This window comes from Dipodomys ordii, unplaced genomic scaffold (assembly GCF_000151885.1).
Source record: "Dipodomys ordii isolate 6190 unplaced genomic scaffold, Dord_2.0 Scaffold61, whole genome shotgun sequence".
Taxonomy (NCBI): Eukaryota; Metazoa; Chordata; class Mammalia; order Rodentia; family Heteromyidae; genus Dipodomys; species Dipodomys ordii.
Window position 1 is genome coordinate 8,982,201 of NW_012267277.1, and position 24,218 is coordinate 9,006,418.

The 24,218-nt window shown below is 40.0% G+C and overlaps 1 protein-coding gene and 1 pseudogene across 6 annotated transcripts; both read left to right on the forward strand.

Annotated features, from left to right (window-relative positions):
* Positions 1-130: 130 nt before the first annotated feature.
* Positions 131-23,876, forward strand: Hspb11 (heat shock protein family B (small), member 11). 6 transcript variants are annotated; one of them, XM_013022241.1, is made up of 8 exons: positions 131-197; positions 1,322-1,390; positions 10,007-10,067; positions 10,938-11,048; positions 16,988-17,094; positions 19,367-19,435; positions 21,151-21,194; positions 23,448-23,875. In XM_013022241.1, exons 4-8 carry the CDS (start codon positions 10,951-10,953, stop codon positions 23,559-23,561), a joined length of 432 nt encoding a protein of 143 aa, XP_012877695.1. In that variant the 5' UTR covers positions 131-197; positions 1,322-1,390; positions 10,007-10,067; positions 10,938-10,950; the 3' UTR covers positions 23,562-23,875. The 6 variants fall into 6 exon arrangements, with proteins under 6 accessions (XP_012877695.1, XP_012877693.1, XP_012877696.1 ...); XM_013022240.1 differs by lacking the exon at positions 131-197 and adding an exon at positions 318-403; XM_013022239.1 differs by lacking the exon at positions 10,007-10,067.
* LOC105989950 lies at positions 7,920-8,829 on the forward strand (annotated as a pseudogene).
* Positions 23,877-24,218: the final 342 nt, after the last annotated feature.

Below are 24,218 nucleotides of genomic sequence, written 5' to 3' on the forward strand. Positions count from 1 at the left end.
GGAAGGAGGGCTAGGACTGAGAGTCGCGCGTGCGCGGGTCCAGCATAAAGGGCGTGGCCGCTGATGTGGGCGGGGATTGGGTGGGAGAGGGCGGGGCTAGAGGGCGGGGCTACCAACTTGAGGGATGGAGCGGAACGGGAGGCCGCAGGGCTAGGCAATGCGCGTGCGTGCCCGCGCGAGGGCGGATCCTGGGCCCTGTGAGTCCCCAAGGCGTGGGCGGGGTCGCGCAGCTGGGCGGGGCGGGGCGGTGGGCGGCGGGGGTGGAGGGGAGCGTGGCTGGAGAACCTGGGGACCGCTGTGTGCGCGCCCGGGAACTCCTCAGGGACCTGAGCAAGGGGGCGGGGTCGCCGCGCGGCTGGGGGGCGGCGTGGACCCGGAGCTACCCGGAGGCCCAGGCGAGCGGGTCCGTGGGCGGGGTGGGCCGGCGCGCGCGGGCGGGTGGAGGGTTGCCGGTGGGAAGGGGGAGTGAGGGGAGGGACTGAGAGGTGACGCGCGGCCTGGGGGGGGGGGGGGGGGGGGGAGAGAACCGCGGGCCTCGCCGTGGGGCCTCCGGGTGCGGGCCGCCTCGAGAGGGCGGGGCCTGCCGCCTCCCCGGCTCCGCAGACCCTGGGGCTCCCCACCAGCTTTTTGAGCTTCAAATAGTGCTTCCCCGCGCCCCCCCCTCCGCCCCGGCTAGACGGTCGCCCGGGGGGCGTCTGCTGCGTAGTCCTGACCCAGAGAGTTAGAAATCGCGTTGGAGGTCGAAGCGGGGCCTTTAGAAGGCCGAGGAGGCGTCGCTGGCGCGGGACGTGGGAGCTGGGCCTCAGAGGAGGGCGAGGGGGGTCGAGCTGGCACCCTGCCCCTCCGCCTCCAGCTCCCGGCCGGGAGAGGCCGAGGACAGCCTTTTCTAATGTACCGCGCCGTCCCCGGTGGACGAGGGAGGATCGGGGCTGTGGTGTTTGCAGTTGGGATCGCCCGAGCCAAGGGCGGGATGGGGGGAGGGGGGGAGGGAAGCTGGGTTAGAAGAAAGGCTACCCAGGGCTTTACCCAGGGAGCTTTCCAGAAAGGCATGGGAACTGGAGATGAAGAACCAATGGCCCCAGTTAAGAAAAAGCATCAAAGTCCAAGTCAGCAATGGTAAAAAAAAATAAATACATTAGAAGGGTGGCGTCCCCGAGCACATCACTTTAGGTAAACTGAGGTTCTCAGGGAACATCTATTCAGAGCAAGGAGCCTTAGGACAGATGGGGATTAGACCTTGGAGAGAAATTGTTGTCTGCTGAGGTATTCTGTGGATTTCCTGAGAATTCATATGCCTCTTTCTCATTAATGGCAACAAAAGAACTCTGAAGACACAATCCAGCCTCTGCCCTTTCTTCCTTATTTAAAAGAAAACTGGTGGCTGTAAAAGGTATGAAATGTGTTACGTATTAAAGCACTTGTTTCCTTCTCTCAGACATCTTAGATAATTTTAAAATGAGATGAAATGGGCTTTTCATGTCTGTAAACCTAGCTAACTCAAGAGGCTGAGACCTGAAAGATCATGGTTTGAGGCCAGTTGAGTTAGAAAAATCCAAGAGACTCTATAATTAACCAGCAAAATACTAGACTAGAGATGTGATTCAGGTGGTGCCAGCCCTGAGCAAGAACACCAGACTCTTGAGTTCAAACTCTAGTTTGAAAAAAAGTAATAAAACCATGTATTTAAAGAGTACACTGTGCCACTATGCTGCTACACATAAATTCGACACACATTTCCCTAGAATGTGTTAATTTAATTCTTGCACACTTCTGCCCCGTGAGGAGTAGAATATTACTTTACAATAACTACCTGTCTTGAGATAATCCAGATAGCAAAAGTAGAATTTGAAGCCAGCCTGGGCATACAGATCCAAGAGATTTTTATCTTCAATTAACCAGCAAAAAGTTGGTGTGGCTCAAGTGATAGAGCCATAGCCTTGAGCTTTGGAAAAGAGCTAAAAGCCCCAGTTGAAGCCTTGATATTGGTACCTGAATTTTTGTGGGTAATACATATCTGTATGGTGGTATATCTAGCACCTTCTCCAGTTGTGACATTTAAGACTATACAGATATTACCAAATGTAGTCTTGGGAGCAAATTAGCCCCAGTCTGATTGAATGTAAGGCCCATTAGGTTTTTATTTTTATTTTTTTCCCCTCCCCCTTTCTCTCCTCTCTCCTTCTCTCCCCCTCCCTCTTCCTCCCTCTTCCTCTCTCTTCCTCTCTCTCTCTGAAAAACTAGTCTTGTTATATTGCCCAGGCTATGAGGATCCTTCTGACTCAGCCTCCCAGGTAGTTAGGATAACAGGTACATTTGCTCCCCTCACCCCTAGCTTTAACCGGGCTTATAATACCCTGAAGTGTCTATCTGTTCCTAATCTACCTTTCTTAGAATTTGACTCAGCCTAAAATAATCTCCAGTACAGGAATTCTTTCTTTGGCTTTCTTTGTTGGATGCTGGAATTTTTAGGGGAGGAGAAGATTAAAACTCTCCTTTGCTTCTAGCTCTTTTCTGATGTTTTCATGGTTTAAAATTTGTATTTGTTAAGTCCATTTGACTCTCTTGGAGCTGTGGAAAGGAAAATTCTAATCTTTTTTCCACGTATAAGCACAAGTGATATTGTTAGTAGTCATTTTTTCTCTCTCCTACCAAATTTTTTCTTGAAAGGATTCAAACCTTTTTCTCTGTTTTTTTCCACATGAACTCCCCATCCCCCATTGAACATGAGGCCTTAGGCATACTGAGCAGGTGTTCAACCACTGAGCTACATCTCCAGCTCCCATCATGAAATTTTGCACTCTCCTGAACACTATTAAGCTGACAGTGTCCTACTTAAAACATACCAGAACACAGTATTCTGGATGTGGGTCACAGTATTTGCACACCATGTGTTGTATTAAATGAATGTTCATCATCCTTTATTCAGTTTAAAGACAACCAATTCTCAGTCACTGGTTGTAATTATTTTTGAATTACAAATATAGTGCCTGACCCTTAGTTCAAAGGGTCTTAGTGTTAAAAAATTTGAGGGAATGTTGCTCCTTAACTGCATGTGCGCACACACGTATGTATGTATGCTGCTAGGCATGGACTTTACCACTATATACCCTCAGCCCAACTCTTACTGTAATCTAAAATAAAATTCTTTACCTTTAAGGGCTGGTATGGTACATTTGCACTGTTGTTGTCTTACTTTGACTTTGTCAGTAACCAAACCAATAAGTTCAGATGAATATTAAAGTCAGCAGTTTGTTTGTTTTTGATTGGGATAGCATCAAAGCAGCCCTAGACAATGAATGAACAAATGAGCATGGTCGTGTTTCAATAAAACTTTATTCATGATCATACAAAAACAGGTGGCAGTTTAAATTTGACTTGCAGGCAATAGACAACTGCTGATCTAAGCCAATCCAAGTATGATAGTTTTTTAGTCAGTATAGACTTTAATTATCTTTATATCTTATTAATTGCAACCCATCTTTTTAGCTTGCTCATATCTTTTTCTCCTGGGACTTCAGTTATTTGTATCTCAGACTAGTATCATATTATTTCACAGTATCTGATGCTCTGCTCCCTTTTCCCTCTACTTCTGGTGTTAAGAATCCAAGCCAGGGCCTCTCAGGCACTACACAAGTACGCTACCACTGAAATGCGCCCCAACCCTTGACCCTTTTTTTTTTTGTCAGTGGTGGGGCCTGAACTCAAGGCCTGGGTGCTGTCCCTCAGCTCTTTAGCTCAAGGCTAGTGCTCTACCACTTGAACCACAATACCACTTCCAGCTTTTTCTGCATATGCAGTGCTGAGGAGCCACCTTCCCAGCCCTTGACCCATTTCCCAGCCCTTGACCCATTTTTTAAGTTCACTGATCCTTCCTTATGCTAGGTGTTATATCTGGTGTTAAGCCAACCTACTGATTTTTTTTCAAGTTTTAGGTAAGGTACTTTATGTTTTAGTTCTAGGATTTCCGTTGTGTTCAAGTTTTCCTTTCTTTACTATAAAAGTTTTTTTTGGTCACCCATTTAGTCCACCTTTTCTGTAAATTCTCTAACAGATTTATGGAAGTTATCTTTATAAATCTGCTAATATAGGTTTGCACCTGGATAATTCCAATACCTGGGTCATCTATAGACATACTTCTATGACTTAGTTGAATATTGCATTTAAAGGAGCAGTAGAGCTGGGCACCCATGGCTCAGGCCTGTAATTCTAGCTACTCCGGAGGCTGAGATCTGAGAATTGCGGTTCAAAGCCAGCCTGGGCAGGAAAGCCCATGAGACTCTAATCTCCAATTAACCACCAAAAAACTGGAAGTGGTGCTGTGGCTCAAGTGGTAGAGTACTAGCCTCCAGCTGAAGAGCTGAGGACAGTCTCCAGGCCCAGAGTTCAAGCCCCACAACTGACCAAAAAAAAAGAGCATTAGAATAGCTGAAAATATAGCTCAAACAGTAGAGTGCCTATCTACCAAATTTGAGGTCCTGAGTTAAAAAATCTACACATCCATGCAAAAGTAAAGAAACTAGAATAGATCATTTTTACCCCGAGGAGAACATATCCTTTATCTGCTGCCTAGGATGAGGGGCAAATCAGTTCCTAACTAGAAATTATGCTAATATTAGCCATGTTGTAGTTTTAAATAGTTTCTCTCTGGTTTCAGATAACTAAAAAGTGTAATCAGTTGGGTACTTCTTCCTCTGCCCCCCAAATATTTCTTTATTGAGATTAAGTGACTACATATGTTTCATAATACTGTGGCATAGTTATACTTAGCTAAAGTCACAAACACCTTTTAATCTTCACAGTGATCATCATCATCTTAATCTACAGAGTTTATGAACTCTACAAACTTTAACAAAAGACTATTTCTTCCAAAATCGGGTGAAATGTACATTTCTTTCCTTTTGCTTAATGTAAGCTGTTCCCTCTTTCTCATTCCTCCCTCCTATATCACTGCCCTTGAGTTGCTTAGTTCACTTTTATCAATGTAATTGGGTACAAACATCTTTTTCTTTTTGCCAGTCCTTATGCTTACACTTGGGGCCTGGGCACTGTCTCTGAGTCTCTTTGTGCTCGAAGCTAGTGCTCTACCACTTGAACCACCATACCACTTCCACCTTATATTGAGTAGTTTATTGAAGATAAGAGACTCATGGACTTCCCTGCCTGGGCTGGCTTCAATCACCGGGATATTGAACTGTCAGCCTCCTGAGTAGCTAGGATTCCTCCTCCTCCCCCTCCCCCTCCCCCTCCTCCTCTTCCTCCTTCCTCTCCTCCTCCCCTTCCTCCCCCCTCCCTCTCCCCGCTCCCTCTCCCACCCCCTCCCTCTCCCTTTCTGATTCCAAAGCTGCTGCTGGGGACCAGCTCTTACCACAATAGATGTGATAAAAGTTTAGCAGGGGCTGGGAAGGTGGCTCAGTGGTAGAGTGCTTGCCTTGCATGCATGAGGCCCTGGGTTCAATTACTTATCACCATATAAGCAAAAAGAAAAAAAGCTAGAAGTGGCACTGTGGTTCAAGTGGTAGAGCGCTAGCCTTGAGCTGAAGAGCTGAGGGACAGCACCCAGGCCCAGCATTCAGGCCCCACGACCGGACCCAAAGAAAAAAAATTTTTTTTGTGAAAATTTATCGAGCTTTTTTGTATCCTTTTCTGTTTGTATGTTATAATTCAATAACAAAAGAAAGGTAGAAAACTCCTGCACAAAAACAAAAACCAACCCATAAACCTAGCCAGAATTAGAAGGCTGAGCTAGGAGAATTACAAGTTTGAGGCCACTCTGTTTATAACCCATAAAGTTAAAAAAGCCACAAACGGGGATAAATAGTTTCAATACAAATAGCAAATGATTTGTGTTTAGAATATTTTGTTTCTAAAGTTCCTACAAATCAAAAAGGAAAGGAATCAGATGCAGGTCGTTTGCCTATAACCCTAGCTCCTCAGGAGGTTGAGGTCTAAGAACTGTGGTTCAAAGCCAGACCAGGCAGACAAACCTGTGAGACTCCTACGTCCAAATAACCAGCAAAAAGCCTGAAGTGGGGGTATGGCTCAAGTGATAAAGCACCATCCATGAACATAAAAAGCTCATTGAAAGCAAGAGACACTGAGTTTAAGCCTCAGTAGTACTGGCAGAACAATAACAAGCCCAAAAGTAATAATAAAAAGGCAATTCAATTAAAAAAAAAAAAAGAATACACAAAGGGTAAGAAAAAGCAAATAGCAGAGTGCCAGTGGTTCACACCTAGTTACTCAGGAATCTGAGATCTGAGGATTTCAGTTCAACATCAGCCTGGGCAAGAAAATCTGTGAGACTCTTCAGTTAACCACCAAAAAACTGGAAGTCCAGCTGTTGCTCAAGTGGTAGAGTGATAGCCTTGAACAAAAAAACTCAGGCTCTCAGTTCAAGCCAAAGGAAGGAAGGGAGAGAGGAAAAATACCAAGAGGAGAAAGAAGGAAGGGAAAGAGAAAAAGGAAAAAGAAACAATAGAAGCCCAAATGGTCTGTAAACATAAAATGGTAATTCAGCTTCACATCAACAAGATAGTTACCAGAAAGTCAGCTCATTTAACCTTAATCCTTGTGGCTGGCATGAAGAAGTCTAGTAAGATACAAAAGGATTGAAAGTGACAGGAAAATTTACTAGTAAAGAAGTAAGGTGAAAAAAGGATATCAAACAGCATAGACATGCCATGGGAAGATGGCACTTTAGTTAATCTTTGGCTATTTTCAGGGTATATACATTAGATGAATAATTGGAGGCAAGGCACAGGTATGCATAGTTTCAGAGTCTGGGATACAGGTGTACCTGGTTCTAGTTCTCCCAGGTTCTGGAGAAATGTTATCATTGTCATCACTTAAGGGCAGAATCTGGTTACTAGGAGATGATTTCTCCCATTCCAGGGTGCAGCCTGATTATTATAGGTAATTGTTTCATTTGGGAGTGACTTATCCTGCAAGACTATGCTGTAGTTTTAGTCTTAGTCTAAAGATATGGGTCAGTTCTGTCTTTCCTGGAACCCAGAGTGATTTATAAAATGACTATGGAGAGAATGGCTTAGGACAATGACAAACATAAAATAAAAGCAGAGATGTTAGGCTTTTCTCCTGCTTTTAGTTACTTGATAACAGCAAAACCAGTTTAAGAACCTGTTATAGCAGGTGCTGGTGGCTCATGCCTGTAATCCTACCTACTCAGGAGGTTGAGATCTGACGTTCGTAGTTCAAAGCCAGCCTAGGCAGAAAGGCTGTGAAACCCTTATCTCCAATAAACCACCACAAAATCAGAAGTGGTGTTGTGGCTCAAGTGGTAGAGCACTAGCCTTGAGCTGAAGAACTCAAGGTCAGTGCCCAGGCCCAGAGTTCAAGCCCCATGACTGACAACCCAAAAAACCAAAAACCTGTTACAAATACACTTTCAACAGGTTGAGAATGGGTCGTCTCTAGGGTGAAAATAACATTAGCCTTTGGGGTTTGAGGGCTACTTGAGATTGCCTGTGAGAAAGTTCTTAGGTCCAGTTTACAGGGCTGAGGTTACGTGTGAAACAGGAAATTTAATTACAATATTTTTTTCTGATACCTTGTGATCTTATCCTCATTTTAAGTTCCCTTTGCAGTTCCTCATTGCTCTTTACTAGCTGCTACTCATTTATACCAAATTAGTGAAGATATGAGGAAGCAGAAAGTCTCATACATTGTGACTAGTAATTAATTTGTTATTATTTAGAGACCATATTAATTAATGACAAAGTATATAGTCCAACTTTCTGCAGTTTTCCTTCTAATATGCAAAGATACTTTTTTCTTTTTGGTAGTACTGGCAATTGACTCAGTTCATTAGCTCTAGTACTTGAACCACACACTTCCAGTCTGAGATTCTTTTATTATAAAGACCTGTTTGTCTTACTCCCTGGACACCATCGAGGGTTCAACACGAAGGCTGAACGGTACCATTTAGAAGAATGGAGAGTGATGCATCTGTCCTCATGTTTTCAAAAGCCCTGAAAAACCAGTTGCTTCAGACGACCAAGCTGGTAGAAGAAATTAAGAAACTGCACCTGGTGGATGAAGATGAATTGGAGCACAACAAAGAAAAGAGACTTGAGGCACTAAGGAAAGTTCAGCAGCAGAAACAGGAATGGCTTTCTAAAGGACATGGTGAATGCAGAGAAATACCTAGTGAGAAAGACTCTTTTCCAATAAGTCAAAGAGAGTAAAAAGTAGTTTGCCATTTCTATAAAGTATAGTACCCTACATTCAGGTACAAAATCCTAGACAGACATTTGGTGATACTAAGAAACATCTTGAGACCAAAGTTTTGAAGCTGAATGTCGAAAAAGCACCTTTTCTTTGTGAGAGACTACATACTAAACTCATTCTCACACTAGCACTGGTAAAAGAGGGGAAAACACAAGATTATGTTTTTGGATTTACCAACCTAGAAATACAGATGATGATTTCACCACAGAAACTTTAGAACGGAGGCTCAGCTGTTCTGATATTCTTAATTACAGTGGAAATTTAATGGGGCCACCATTCAGAGCTAAAAACTGAGGACAGGGCTGGGAATGTGGCTGAGTGGTAGAGTGCTTGCCTAGCGTGTATTAAGTCTTGGATTCAGTTCCTCAATGCCACATCAACAGAAAAAGCCAGAAGTGGTGCTATGGCTCAAATGGTTGAGTTCTAGCCTTAAGCAAAAGAATCTCAGGGACAGTGCCCAGGTCCTGAGTTCATGCCCAGGATTGGCAAAAAAAAAAAAAGGAAAAGAAAAAGAAATTTGGGACAAACTTCACAAAGCTGGAAAAGAAAGCTATCTGAGAAAAGAAATATGATTCAAACTGATAATGACTAGAGATAAGTTACAGATTTTCTGTTTATTTCTGTTTACATGTAAATGTGTTTTAATAAATCCTATTAATTTCAATACACTGGAAAATAAAGACCTGTGTGCACATGTGCTTGAAGATGTCATTATAAACCTGTTTATGATAGCAAAGAATTGAGAACAAACCTAAATATCCTTTACTAGGGAAATGGAGAAATGCTATACAGCAGTTAAAGTGAATAAATAAATATATAGAATAAATATATAAATAAATAACATTTATATATAATATATAAATAAGTATATAGAATACATAAACTGTCTTGAAAACAGTAGTACATGAAAAAAAAATAACAAAAGGATATATATACACTCTGAAACTACCTGAATCTCCTCCCCCAACTTTCTATTAGACATTGAATTCAGGGTTTCATACATGCTAAGCAAGCACCTGTGGGGTTGGGTTTTTTTTGCAGTTATTTATTTATTTGAGACAGAGTCTCCCTAAGTGGCACAGGCTAGCCTCAAATTTATGATCTTGCCTCCCTCTCCTGAGTATTATAGGCATGTACCACCATGTCCAGCCTAAGTACAATAGTACATATGGGGTAAAAATAAAAATGACTACTCAGAACATTCATCATCTTCAAAAAACTTGCCTCTGAGCCAGAAATGTATAAGATCAACGTAGAGCTCCTTATTTCTCTCTTAAATAAAATGTCTGAAGTTAAAAATATCAGACTGTTAACATTATTAAGTCTAGACAGTAGAGACATAATTGTTGAACATCTGTAATATTCTCTACTTTTTTGTTTATATTTGACATCGTCTCATTAAACTGGGATCAAGTTATGAAGGGTATCCTGTGCCATAGGAGGCCTTCCTCTTTCTAAATACTTTTTTTTTTTTGGCAGTTCTGGGGGCTTGAACTCGGGGTAGAACATTGTCCCTGAGCTTCGCTGGCTCAAGGCTAGCACTTGAGCCACAGCACCACTTCCGGCTTTTTCTGTGTATATGGTACTAAGGAATTGAACCCAGGGCTTCATGCCTGCTAGGCAAGCACTGTCACTAAGCCACATTCCCAGCCCAGCACTCTGTTTTTTAATGAAGTTTCCTGATTACTTTGTATCTTCACCATCAGATCAAGTAAGTGAGTATAGATAAGAACTAAATTTTCTTTGTTTTACCCTCTAGGCCCTATAGTCAAACTCAATATTTTTTCAGATTCATTTTTATTGACATATACAACAGAAAGGTAAGTCACTGGCCTAAGTAATTAAAGACTTAGAGTTTTAAAACTAAGTTAAAAACTAGTAAAAATTGTCTCTAGTTTCAAATTTCTACTGGAAGATAATGAATGATAGTCAAGTATGGTAGTGCACAACTGTAGTCCCAGCTACTAGAAAGGAAAATCACTTGAGCCCACTAATTCCTGAGACCAGCCTAGGCAATATTCTAAAATAAAAAATGAGGTTTTTTTAAAAAAGGAAATTATATTGTTTGATAATTTAATTGGATAAGCAGTAACAAAATACACATTACTTTTAATTTTTTAAAAATGTAACTATAAAGCCAGGTGCCAGAGGCTCATATCTATAATCCTAGCTACTCAAGGGGCCGAGATCTGAGGATCACAGTTCAAAGCCAGCCCGGGCAGGAAAGTCAGTGGGACTCTTACTAACCACAAGAAAACCAGAAGGAGAGCTATGAACTTTGAGCCATAGTTCAAAGAAAAAAAGCTCAGGGACAGCACTCAGGTCCTGAGTTCACATGACCGAACAAAAAGAAGTAACTATAAACAATTTTAAAAATTTGACCCACTAATTTTTGTTAACTATTGCAACTTGATTATAATATCCTTTAATTTTAAAAGTTGAAAAATGGTGTTATTTCAGGTGTCCAAATAATTATTTTGTGTAGCAGAGAAGGGGAAATAGTTACATTTCACAGATTATCCCTGGGAGAAGTCAGAAGTTTATTTTTCTTAAAAAAAAAAAGTCTCTCCCAGTTGTTGAATAGCTTAGTTGTTAAACCTGTTACTAGGCAACAGGCTTTCCTTTTAAAGTTTAGAGAAATCCAGAGTTGGCTTTTTGTTTGTTAATGTTTTGTTACTTTTTATTTGCAGGCTAAACACAAAAATGAGAAAAGTTGATCTCTGCTTGAACTCTGAAGGGTCTGAAGTGATTTTAGCTACATCCAGCGATGACAAACACCCACCTGAAAACATAATTGATGGGTAAGAGTTACTACATTGTCATACTTCAAGTCAGGGAACTCCTGAACTACTGGGACTATGTGGTTTTTCCAATGATAGTGTTAAGCTTAGTTTAGTATTTGATGAACTTGATGACCTGATATTATATGCTTTTAATATCCTTTCCAAAATGAATTCAGTTGTGAATATTTAAGTTTTAGATCCTTTTCTCTCTAACAACTTCTGTTGTTGTTGTTGTTGGTTGTGGGGCTTGAACTTGGCCTGGGCACTGTCCCTCAGCTCTTCAGCTCAAGGCTTGCGATCTACCACTTGAGCCATAGTGCCACTTCCGGTTTTTCTGATGATTTATTGGAGATTAAAGTCTCATGGACTTTCCAGCCAAGGCTGGCTTTGAACCATAATCCTCAAATCTCAGCCTCCTGAGTAGCTAGGATTATAGGCATGAGCCACCAGTGCCCGGCTTTTCTGTAACTTCTTAGCTGATCTCTTTAACAATTAGGTTTAAAGTTTTCATTGTTTTTGTTACTTACTATTGCTTCTACAGTGCTGGGATTCCAATCCAAGACTGTGCATATGATAGACAACTGTTCTTCTACTGAGCTACATCTTGCCAGCAAATACAAATTTTTTTTGCTCCTAAATATAATTTTATTATTGTTTTTAAGATGTTGTACAGAGGGGTTACCATTTCATAAGTCAGGTAATGAGTACAATTCCTTTTGGACAATGTCACCCCTTCCTTCACTTTCCCTTAGCTTTCCCCTCCAGTTCCTGCCCCAAAGTTGCATAGTTCATTTTCCACATAGTATATACCGAATACTATGACTGCATTTGTTCACTCTCCCTCTACTTTTTTTTTGTTTGTTTCCTGGGTTTTGGGGGGATTTTTTTGTTGTTATTGTTTTTGGTTCTAGATGTTTTGAATAATGGAACCTATGTCCTTGCATAGGATAGGCAAGCAGTATACTGCTGAGCTCCTTTCCCAACCCTCATAGCATAGCCAAGGCTAGTCTTGAACTCAGAATGCTGCTTCCTCAATCTCCCAAGTGCTAAGATTAGAAGCATGGCCACCATGCCTGGCTTTCCAGTATTGTTTTTTTTTTCTGTTCTAGACCTTTTTGTTATTAATATTCTATAGATAGGGTAGGGTCTCAAGTATTTTGTCTGGCCAAACTGAGACCAGAATCATCTATCTTTGCCTCTACATAGTTGGGATTTAAAAGCTTGTGCTGCCTCAGGGCTTCCTTATTATTTATTTATTTATTTTTGCCCAAGCTGACCTCAAATGATTCTCCATTTTCTGACTGCAGAGTAGCTATGATTACAGGCCTTTGCCACTACACCTGGCCTCACAATAGTGGGGTTTTTTAAATTTTTTTTTTCTTTTTGCTTATGCGGTGCTGAGGAATCGAACCCAGGGCCTCAGCCATGCAAGGCAATCACTCTACCACTGACCTACCTTCCCAGCCCAATCTTTTTTTTTTTTTTTTAACAGTAGTCTAATGAATCAGAAACCAAACAACAGCTTCATTTTATGGACGTGTAAACTTTAACCTATGGCTTAGTTTTATTCCAGATTATTCTTGGAAATAGGGATATAAACAATGTAACTTCCTATCTGCCTATTTCATTGCTGGTCTAAGCAACTTCTTTGCTAAACTTAACGTTTCAGTTTCCAATATCCTCCTGCATTGTTTACTTCTTGGCTTATCTCCTTACAATTTCTATTCTTCACCACCCTCAAGCTCATTCTATGTAGAGATAAATATTATTCTCAGACTTTCAATTCCAAGAAAAGGTAGCTAATGTGAGAACTCCTTTTTTTTTTTTTAACAGAACTGGCCTATCTTTTTCTTTCTTGGTATTCATGTATATGACCAGAGTTGGAATCATATAGTCACATAATTTTAGAGCTAAAAGAACTTACAAGTTCATCTTGCAACTTGTGGTTAGAGAGGTCTAAATATGTTAAATACTATTTAATTATTGAAAGCAGAGTCAGTTGTAAGGTAAGATTTTTGTGATTCTTAGGTTCTGTTGTAAAGCCTGTGAACCAGGACCAAATTCTAACAATTTGACTTTTTCTTTCAAGGTTAGACGTTATCTCTTTTCTAACATCTGCCCCTTCTGCTTGAGGTGGGATTAGTTTATCTCTTTTCTAGGTCCCAACAGTATTTAGTATAAATCCCCATTGTTTTATTTACTTTTTTATTATGGAGTTGTTTATTTTTTTTATTTTTGGGTCCGGTTGTGGGGCCATAAACTCTGGGCCTGGGCGCTGTCCCTCAGCTCTTCAGCTCAAGGCTAGCGCTCTACCACTTGAGCCACAGTGCCACTTCTGGCTTTTTCCTTTTTGCTTATGTGGTGCTGAGGAATCGAACCCAGGGCCTCAGGCATGCAAGGGAAGCACTCTACCACTGAGCCACCTTCCTAGCCCAGAGTTGTTTATTTTTATTTGTCTCTTCTCTCATTGAGAATTCCTAGGAATCAAAAGTATGTCTTATTCTTTGACTACACAGAGTCTTAAACTGTTTGTTAACTGGTTTATTAAATTAAGACATCAAATATTAGTTAACCCTGGCTAATACTGAAGATATCAGTGTATATTTATACAAAGACACAAATATATATATATATATGTATATACATGAGTATGCATGTATTACTATATATTTTCATGGGGCCCTATAAGTTCATAACTACCATGTCATTTGGGAAACAAACACCAAAAGAACAAATAAATACCAAAATGTATTTTTAAGATGAGGAGCTAGGTATAATGGCACATATCTGTACTCCTGGCACTTGGAGTGGCAAAGGCAGGAAGATTGGGACTTCAAGGACAGCCTGTGACATACAACAAGTTATAGGCCAGCCTGGACTGTATAGTGAAAACTTGTCTCAACAAAACAAAAAAAACAAAGCTGGGTGTCCAGGTTGCTCATGCCTGTAATCATAGCTACTCAGGAGGCTGAGCTCTGAGGATAATGGTTCAAAGCACAGCCTGGGCAGGAAAGTCTGTGAAACTCTTATCTCCAGTAAACCACTCAGAAAACTGGAAGTGTCACTGTGGCTAGAGTGCTAGCTGAAGAGCTTAGGGACAGAGCCCAGGCCCAGAGTTCAAGTCCCATGACTGACAAAAAAAACAAAAAAAGAAATGGAGCTGGGGGCATCAGTAGCGCATGCCTGCAATCCTCTCTGTAGGATGAGAGCTGAGGATTGATGTTTAAAGCTAATGTGGATAGAAAAGCCCAGAGACTCAATCTCTAAAATAACCAGAATAAAACTAAGCTGGAGGCATAACTCAATTGGTAGAGTGCAAGCTGAGCAAGCAAGCCAAACAAGCATGAGGAGGCCCTAAGTTCAAACTCTTGTATATAAAAAAAGGATAACCAAAGGTAAAATGACTTGCTGTAAATCACACAGATAAGCAAATGATACAACCAGTGCTCATGTCTTCTAATCCTAATTCAGAGTTCTTTATCCTCTGCTATACTAATCCTACTTGAGGTTTGAATTAAAAGAATATCTGCTTTTGCTTGTATCTCTTTATTCTTTTTTGTTTCTTTTTCCTATAAGTCAAGTAATAGTTATCTATCCCTCTCTGACTTGGTACTGTAGGAGCAGCTATGAGAATGCAGATATACTATAGAGATGTTCCTTAAGTTTTCATTAGGAAAAGAATCTTTCCAAAAACAACCCTGTCTAGTTGGAGGAAAATCATTTTCTAAGGCAACATCAATTAATTTGTTTCCTTGTGGTGATTTACCACTCAAGGAAATATGTTTATAGATCATTGGAGTTTGTCATATGTAGTAGATAATATTTGAGGTTTTATTGGTCCATTATTTTATTTAATAAAGGTTTTATTTAATGAATAAGGACATAACATTTTTTAGTTTAGACAAAAACTCATTGTACAGAAAACCATATAGAATAAAGGTAGTTACTTTCCTGAAAATTAAATGAAATATACTGAATGGATGAAAATATTATAGACTTTATATAGCAAATATTGAAAATTATTTTCTGCTCACAATTTGGTTTATCTAAATCTAAGTAACTATCAGGTTATTTGGAGAAAGCCATGCTATAAATTTACTCCCAATGGGGCTGGGAAGGTGGCTTAGTGGTAGAGTGCTTGCCTTGCATGCCTGAGGCCCTGGGTTCGATTCCTCAGCATCACATAAGCAGAAAAAGCCAGAAGTGGCGCTGTGGCTCAAGTGGTAGGGTGCTAGCCCTGAACAGAAGAGCTGAGCGACAGTGTCTAGGCCCAGAGTTCAAGCCCCATGACCGACAAAAAAAAAAAATTACTCCCAATGAACAGTGAAATTTTAAAGCGCTGTTGCAAACTTTTAATTTCCTCAGAAATAAGAGCTTACAAAATGATATTTTTTTACTCTTGACCTCTGTATTTAACATACCAGTGAAAAAGAGGAAAAGAGATTCTACTCTAGGAAAAAAAAAAAGAGTCAAGAGAAAAAGTAAGAGTATGGCATGGTAGTGTATGCCTGTAATCCCCAACTACTTGAAAGGCTAAAACTGGAGGATTATAAATTCAAGGCAGCCTAGGAAGTTTAGCAAGACGTGTCTCAAAATAAAACTAAGGAAAAATAGGCTGAGGATCTAGGGGTACAATTCAGTAGCAGAGTCCTTGCTAGTATATGCAAGTTCAATTTCCATCATAAGGAAGGAAAAGAAAAGACAACGCTGGATGCTGGTGACTCGCACCTGTAATCCTAACTACTCAGGAGGAAGAGAACTGAGAATCAGAGTTCAAAGCCAGCAGGGGAAGGAAAGTCCAGTTAATCACAGAAAAAGCCAGAAGTATCTCCATGGCTCAAGTGGTAGAGTGCTAACCTTGAGCAAAAAGGAGCTCAGAGACAGTGTCCAAGCCCGGTGTTTGAGTCCCAGAAGTAGCGAAAAAGAAAAGAGAATATGAAAACAACTCTATTGTATACCATATAGATTGTGTGTATATGTGTGTTTGTACTGTACACATACTCTATTGTATAGTAAATATACTATATGTCTCATATATCTATGTGTACATACAAATATATATATATATACATACTATATATAATTGACATACAATTGACTGCATGTTTTATTTTTTCCAGAAAACATTCATATAGTATAGGTCACTACTATAATAGTTAATAGGGACAGAAAGATAAGAAAGATCTCTTGAGTGCTCAGCATCCTGCAAGCAACCATAAGAACCCAGGGATTGCTGGGAATGTGGCTTAGTGGTAGAGTGCTTGCCTAGCATGCATGAAGCCCTGGGTTTGATTCCTTAGTACCATATAAGCGGAAAAAAACAGAAGTGGCACTATGGCTCAAATGGTAGAGTGCTAGCCTTGAGCAAAAGCAGCTCAGGGACAGTGCCCAGGCCCTGAGTTCAAGCCCCAGGACTGGTTAAAAAAAAACAAACAAAAAACAGGGATCAGTGTATGGGTGAATACTGAGTGTGAGACTAGTGCAAAGGAGAGAGGAGGTGGTTCTAATTCCTGGTAGAGAGATAGGACCAAACAGTGAGTAAACTTTTATAAGGTTCAGGAGAATGTCATTACCTAAGGTAGAGAAGTGTAAGACTGCATGATGTGTTGGCAGAATTTTGAGTGGTCCCCTGTGACTACAGTGATGGGAATCAGTATACTTTAATGATGAAACCAGAGTACAGCCCTCAGGGCCTTACTGAGGAGTGTGGGTTTATAGGCAGTAAGGGGCCATTGAAGGCTTTTAGAGATGAGTGACATCGATTCAGTTCCTGTGTTTTAGAAGAGACTATCTGGTAGTAGTTTAAAAAAATAGTACTAACAATATTAAAGTTGGAAAGAAATAGCAGAATTGACAAAAAGGGATTGCATAATCACTTTCTAATACTCATTTGAATTTTGTGACTAAACTTTTATACTTGATTGTTCCTTTTTCTTTTTTATTATAATTAATGATAGGAATCCAGAAACATTTTGGACCACCACAGGAATGTTTCCCCAGGAATTCATTATTTGTTTTCACAAACATGTAAAGATTGAAAAGCTTATAATTCAAAGTTACTTAGGTAAGCAAACCATACATTGATTTTTTTTTTTTTTTACTATTCTGTAATGAACCCATAGGCAGAGGACACATATGTAAACTTTTGGCACAACATTAAGTTTTCTTTATAGCTTGGAATCCAGTTTTACTGCTGGAATGGGAGGGTGGGGCTTATGGGTTAACTGCCTCCAGCACAATTAGCCTCTCTGAAACTCAAAGTTGAAACCCTTCCAAGACACATAATAATTTCCATGCAATTTATTACATGGAAGTGTTTAGCAAAATATCCCATTATGAGCATAAGAAACTGACTTACCAGAACACAAGGTTCCTGACATCTTTACTCTAGATTCATTTGGCCTGGCGTTCTCTCTCAAATTATTGCTGAAAATCTGATAACAGTGATTAATCACGTTGGATAACTTTGATTCTTCGTCTTATGACATTTTTCTAGAGATTAGGAGTAGAATCTCCCACTGGAACATTATTCCAATTCTGTCTGTGTTTGTTTGTTTGTATGCTTTTCTTTGAGAGGGGCTTGCTAGGCAACTCAGTCTGGCCTTGAACTTGCCATCCTCTTGTCTGTCTTCCTGAATGCTGAGATTACAGGCATGCACAACCATGCCTGACTCCTCTACTTATTTTAGGATATTGTATGAAAAAACATTAATGGTAGGTAACAGTATATTGCAGATGGTAACAGGCTTTATTGATGGCTCTTACAAAATTATAGTCTAGGCTATGGGAGCAAACAAGGGATAATGAGGTTTGCTACAGCCATAAGCCATCATTGCCCTGAGAAAAGGAAAGGAAATAGTGTTTTTGGAGCCAATACAAAAAGGCTGCTCTGCTGGAGCTGTGGTGGTGAAAGAGTAACCAATAGGAAAGACATGGCATAGAAACAGAGAAGGGTGGCGTAAAATAGCCTCTGCTCACTTATCACTGCCTCCAGCGTCCTCCTTGGGTTTCCCACTGGCCAGTGGGAAAGTAAGCCCAGGACATGTGCTCACCAAGAATCTGCTCCTTGGGCGCTAAGATGGCAGAGAAGAGGAGGAAAAGATTGAAGAAATGGGCCTGGGAGGAAACAGTGGAGAAGAAACTAGTGTAAAAGGAGATGATTGGAGGCTGGTGTCCTGTCATTAATCACAGACACTCTGGAGTCAGTGTGAATTCCAGTTCTGATACTTCCTTTCCTTGCCTCTTTGGACACCCTTCCTGGCTTCTGTAAGCCTGTGTCCTCAGCAGTAAAATAAATATGGTTAAAAGTGAATGAATAACTATACCTGACTCATAGCAGGTTCTCCATAAAGATTTATGACCAAGACCACCAATAGCATTATAATTACCAGTATGTAAAACTTTCTGGATAACTAAGTTAAAAATCACACTACTGGGCCAGGCATGGTGGTACATTCCAATAATCTCAGCGACTTGGAAGGTGGAGATCAGGAGGATTGTAGTTCAGGCCAAATGGGCAAAAAGTTAGACCCATCTCAGTAAATTATATGAGTGTGGTGGAATGTGTCTATAATCCCAGCTATGCTGAAGCATAGGAGGATTGCAGTCTGATGTAGGTCTCAGGCAAAAACAAGTGTATATACAAAAAAATGACTTAAAAGGTTGGGGCATGACTCAATTGAGCCTAACAAATATAATGCCCTGAGTTCAAACCCTAGTACCATGCATACACACACACACACACACACACACACACACACACACAACCCTAGTACCATGCATATACACACACACACACGCGCGCACGCACGCACATGCACGCACACGCACGCACGCACGCATGCACGCACGCACTGAACAAAACAAAAAGCCACTGCTAGCTTCGTTTTGTTTTTTCTTTTTGGGTCCAGTCGTGTGGCCTGAACTCTGGGCCTGGGCGCTGTCCCTCAGCTCTTCAGCTCAAGGCTAGCGCTCTACCACTTGAGCCACAGCACCACTTCCAGCTTTTTTCTTTTTGCTTATGTGGTGCTGAGGAATCGAACCCCGGGCCTCAGGCATGCAAGGCATGCTCTCTACCACTGAGCCACCTTCCCAGCCCCTAGCTTCGTGTTTTATGATCCCAAACATTTGTAAGATTGTTATTAGGCCACTGCATTTTATCTCAGGGATTTGTGTAGAAACATAGTAGGTACTTCCTGGACATGAATTCCCTATACCAGCCCTCTGTGTAGATCCATAATGAGTGGCAGGCTCAGGCAGAGGGCAGAAACCTAGGGGAAGGCAATAGAGAATCAGCTAATTAACACTTTGTTTATTTTTCTTATTGACCATGTCAGTGCAGACCCTGAAGATTGAAAAGACCACAGCTAAAGAGCCAACTGGTTTTGAGCTGTGGATCCAGAAAGGTATGTGCTTGTGTCAGAGCCTTGTTCTGCGCATAGTCAAGCAGTGAGTTGTCCTCTGCCTATGTTACTTATCTAGTTTGTCTTGGCGAATTAAGGGTGAGTAATGATTCTCGTGACACTGTGAAGGCCTTGAAAACCCAAGTTGGCTTACAGATTTCTTCACTCACTGCTGATAGAATAATTAACATGTTACTTCATTTTTCTGAATTTTAAAATCCTTATCAGGAAAATTAAATTGATAACTACATTTAAGGCTTTTGTTTCTTCTTTCCTCCTTCCTGATTAATGGTATTATTTAAATAACATCCACAGAATTAGTAGCTTCTAGTTAAACATAAAAATTTTGTCTTTCTATTTCCTTTCTTTCCCAAATCATGAAGATAGTAGTAAAAGAATAAAAAGAGGCATAAGTCTCATTAATTAATTAAACTAATTAAACAAGAGGAAACTAAAGCAAATGTGAGATTCATATATATTTTGATAGAGGGAAAGAAGCAACTTCTATAGCTAAATGGATTAGGCTGTAACCTAATCGTCAGGGGAAATATCAACAAGGTGTTTTCCAGAAATGTCTAGAATTTGAAGGCAACAGATACAATAGCCAGAAAACATGAATGATTACTTGACCATCTCTATCCTTAGTGGTTGGATTCTAGGTACTTTCTTACATCCTACAAAGCTAAGTGAACTCTCACCTACAGACTTCCTCCACCAACTCACTGACTAGGAACAGTGAGTATTGAGACTCAGGACTCAGGAAATCAGGCATAGTAGAAAGAATGAAGGGACAAAGAACATTAAGCGGAGGCTTCCACGTTGAACAGTGGGAGCTCCAGGCTTCTTCCTGAGCTTTGCAATTAATGACAACCACCAAGAGTATAAGCCAAAGTGGGCGACTAAAGGATTTACCTTTAGAGAAACTGTGGTCCTCTGTGGATACTGATAAAGCTAGTTCATACTTAGTCACTTTTTTGATGTCTACCAGTCAGCAAGCTTGGCTCATAAACACATTTTCAAATAATTTATTATTCATAAAGAATAAGACAACCAGATAGCTGATGAATATAATCAAACCTTGCCTCTAATTTCCAATGTATAGGAAATACAGAGGATAGAGGATCTAATTAAATGAACTATGAAGAGGTAAGATGACAATAGCATGTACTGTTTTACAGGACAACTGACTTAATACATTCAATTTAAAAATAAAATAATATATATGGCTAGGTGTGATGGTACACACCTCCTACCTCAGCTCTGGGAGGAAGATTGGAGAATTGAAATTCAAGCCTAGCCTGAGCCACATAGTAAGTTTCAGATCATTCTATACTATGTCGAAAAACTCAGTCTCAAAGAAGAAAAGGAAGACGACCAGGAGGAGGAGTGATGAGAGTAGGAGTAAGAGAAAGCAGTTCCAAAATTAAAATAGACTACTATTGGGCTGGGAAGATGGCTCGGTGATAGAGTGTTTGCCTCCCATGCATGAGGCCTTGGGTTGGCCTCAGCACCCCATAAACAGAAAAAGCCGAAAGTGACACTGGCTCAAATGGTAGAGCACTAGCCTTGAGCTGAAGAGCTGAGGGACAGCTCTCAGGCCCAGAGTTCAAGCCCCATGGCCAAAAAACAAGCAAACAAACAAATAAATAAAAATAGCTGTTTTTGCATGCTGGTACTGAGACTTGAACTCAATTTATCCCTATTAAATTGTGTTTTAGATTTAGTGCACACAGAGGGACAGCTTCAGAATGAAGAAATTGTGGTAAGTAATTTTCTTTGTAGAGCTGAATATTTTCTTTGGCAAGCACAAGGCATTTAGATTTTAAACTTATCTTCCAGAATAAACAAATAGTATTGTAGGTTCTGTACCTAATCAACCATTAGATAGGTTATTGTCCTTAACGTTATGAGCTAATGTAGAGGGAGTGCCTCCAAGGGTAAAACTGAATTCATTTATTTGTTTTCTATTTTATTTTGCTTATTCACTTGTTTGGAAGTACTTGTTTGTTTTGCTTTGCTTTCTTTTATTCAGTAGGCCTTTCAGGCTAGGAATCAAAAAAAGGTTGAGATGTCAAAACTGGGTGTTAATTTAAGCATGAAAGGACAAGGGAGATTCAGATAAGGGGAACTAGAGCATGGGATCAGCAACAAATAAGCCAAAGAGAGATGGAGTGGAAAGAGAACCAGCGTTTTTCCACTACATTCCATTGGGCTTTGCATGTCAAGTGGAATGAATGGCCTTTGATGAGGAAGCTGCTGCTTCATCAGGAGTTCCTCTGTCCCTAACAGTTTGTCATGCCCTGGTTTTACAGGAACACAGAAAAGGAAACTGATTGAATATGTATTTTTTTTTAAGGTGGCAGCGTTTAACTAAGGTCTCCTTAAATGAGAATCGATGTACCTATCCATTAAGTTTACTTCTCCAAGTCTTTCTAGGGATTGCTATGAAATCAGTGTTTTGAAGGATTCTATACAAGTTTTTGAATTCTGTGAATTCCCTTTCTCCCACTAAATTCACTCAATAACTATGACACCAGTGGTGCTCAGGAAAAATAATTAATTCTGCTGAATTTTACCTTTCTGCTTTTTTCCATCTTAGTGGCTTGTGATTAGTAAATCTTTGGATTTTGTTCCAGGACTCATTGAAAATTGTGGTGAGGTTAATATTTCTATAAGTAGTATGGGAGAATCAGCAGCAGATGGAAACCACAGATAATTTTACCACTTGGTCATAACTCATTTCCTTTTAATTGTTGACCACATACATCACATAGATAGAATGTATAGACAATTTTGTGTTGTCTTTTTATATTTAATACTGTATTATAAACTTCTTAAGTATAGTTAAGGATAACATTTAAAATAATTTCCTTTGCTTTCCTGTCAATGTAAGTAATTAAAGATATTTTTTTCATATTCTTGCTGCCATGATCTTTTTCCTTTTGATTATTTTAAAAGGTTAAATATCATAGAAGGGCTAGGCGACAGTGGCTCATGCCTATAATCCTAGCTACTTGGGAGGCTGAGATCTGAGGATTGCAGTTCGAAGCCAGCCCCTGGCATGAAAGTCTGTGAGACTTCTATCTCCAATTAACCACCAGCAGTGGTGCTGAATTCAAGCCTCAAGACCAAGCAAAAAAAAATATATATATATAGAGAGAGAGAGAGAGAATGGGTTTACAGCAGAACACAAGGATATAAGACTTTATATAGCTTTCTACATATATTGCCAGATTGCTTATCAGAGAAATTATATAAAAGTATACCATGTACAGGGAGTGGATTAAACCACAATTAACTAAGGAAAATCTCTTACTGTGAGAAAAAAATTTAGAATTGCCTGCTTTTTTAAATTACCATATATTAGTTATATTAAATTACCATATATTAGTCCATTATGACATTTCCACACATGCATGCAATGTATATGGAACAACTCACCCCCTCTTTCACTTTCCTATCCTCCTCTCCCTTTTTGAGAAATTCTTTAAGTAGGCTTAAAAAAATAAATTGATCAGAAGCCTCATGCCTCTAATCCTAGCCATTTAGAAGACTGAGGTCTAAGGATCATGGTTCAAAGCCAGTCTAGGCAGAAAAGTCTGTGAGACTCTTATCTCCAATAAAGCTACACCGAAAAATCTGGAAATAGAGCTGCACCTCAAGTGGTAAAGCACTAGCCTTGTGCAAAAGAAGCTCAAGAGCAGTGCCCAGTCCCTGAGTTCAAGCCCCAGAACCCACCAAAAAAAAACAAAAAATAAAAACAAAAAAGATCAGAAATGTACAGTTGTGATTTGTATGCCTGCTGCTCTTTTTCATAAGACCAAGACTGATTATCCTATGGCTGGAGACCAGAGCAACTGTTCTATATGGCGGCTCATCTTCTGATAATATTTTATCTTATACATTGATACATAGTTAGAATAATAGTCTTCATCTAACCTTTCTTCTACTAGCTGCTTGTTAACAGTTAACTATAAACACTGAAAACATCTCTTGATTTCTTTTTTCCCTACAGGCCCGCGATGGCTATGCCACTTACTTGAGATTCATTATTTTATCAGCCTTCGATCATTTTGCATCTGTGCATAGCATTTGTGCAGAGGGAATAGCAGTATCAACGCTTTCTTAGTAACTATAATGAAATGTTCTTACATGATTCTTAACAATATATTTACTTCAACATGAAATTTTCACCAAAATACGTTATTAAAAGGGTTTGTGTCAAACTTTTTTAGCTTTTATTTATATTTACTTCAGCATTTTGGGTAAGACATTTTGATTTCATCAGTCAGCACCATGGAATATGTAAAAACTTTGGCTTCAATATACACAGTAATCAAGGCTGGGACAATACATGAAAATTTTAACTGATAATGCATTATGTCCCCACAGTATCTCAGTGCATTTTGTAATAAAGTAACACAGACTTAGTGACTTAAACAAGAAATGTATCTTTGCATAGTTCTGGAGGCTGGGAATTCAATATGGAAAGTGTTGGTCCAAGAGTTGGTTGCTATTAAGGACTCTGAGGGAAAATCTGTCCCAAGCCTTGTTTCTTAGCTCCCAGCACTTCAGCCACTTCAGGCTGACACTGCCATATCTCCAGTCCAGTCACACGATATCCTCCCCATGTGTCTTTTCATCTGTCTCCCCTGCATGTATCTGTTTTCATATGTCTTATCTTACAACAGGAACAAACACCTATATGTGTTCACAACTGTAGTTTTAGCCTAAGATGCTTTCAGTTACAGAGAATTTATTTATTTATTTATATTTGTTGTTGTGG

What these genes read in the sequence shown, in the direction of transcription:
- Hspb11 (XM_013022241.1), top strand. Translation starts at nt 10,951, where the DNA reads ATGAGAAAAGTTGATCTCTGCTTGAACTCTGAAGGGTCTGAAGTGATT. An exon ending in CCTGAAAACATAATTGATGG is followed by an intron (nt 11,049 to 16,987) that starts GTAAGAGTTACT and finishes AATTAATGATAG; the next exon opens with GAATCCAGAAACATTTTGGA. An exon ending in TGAGCTGTGGATCCAGAAAG is followed by an intron (nt 19,436 to 21,150) that starts GTATGTGCTTGT and finishes ATTGTGTTTTAG; the next exon opens with ATTTAGTGCACACAGAGGGA.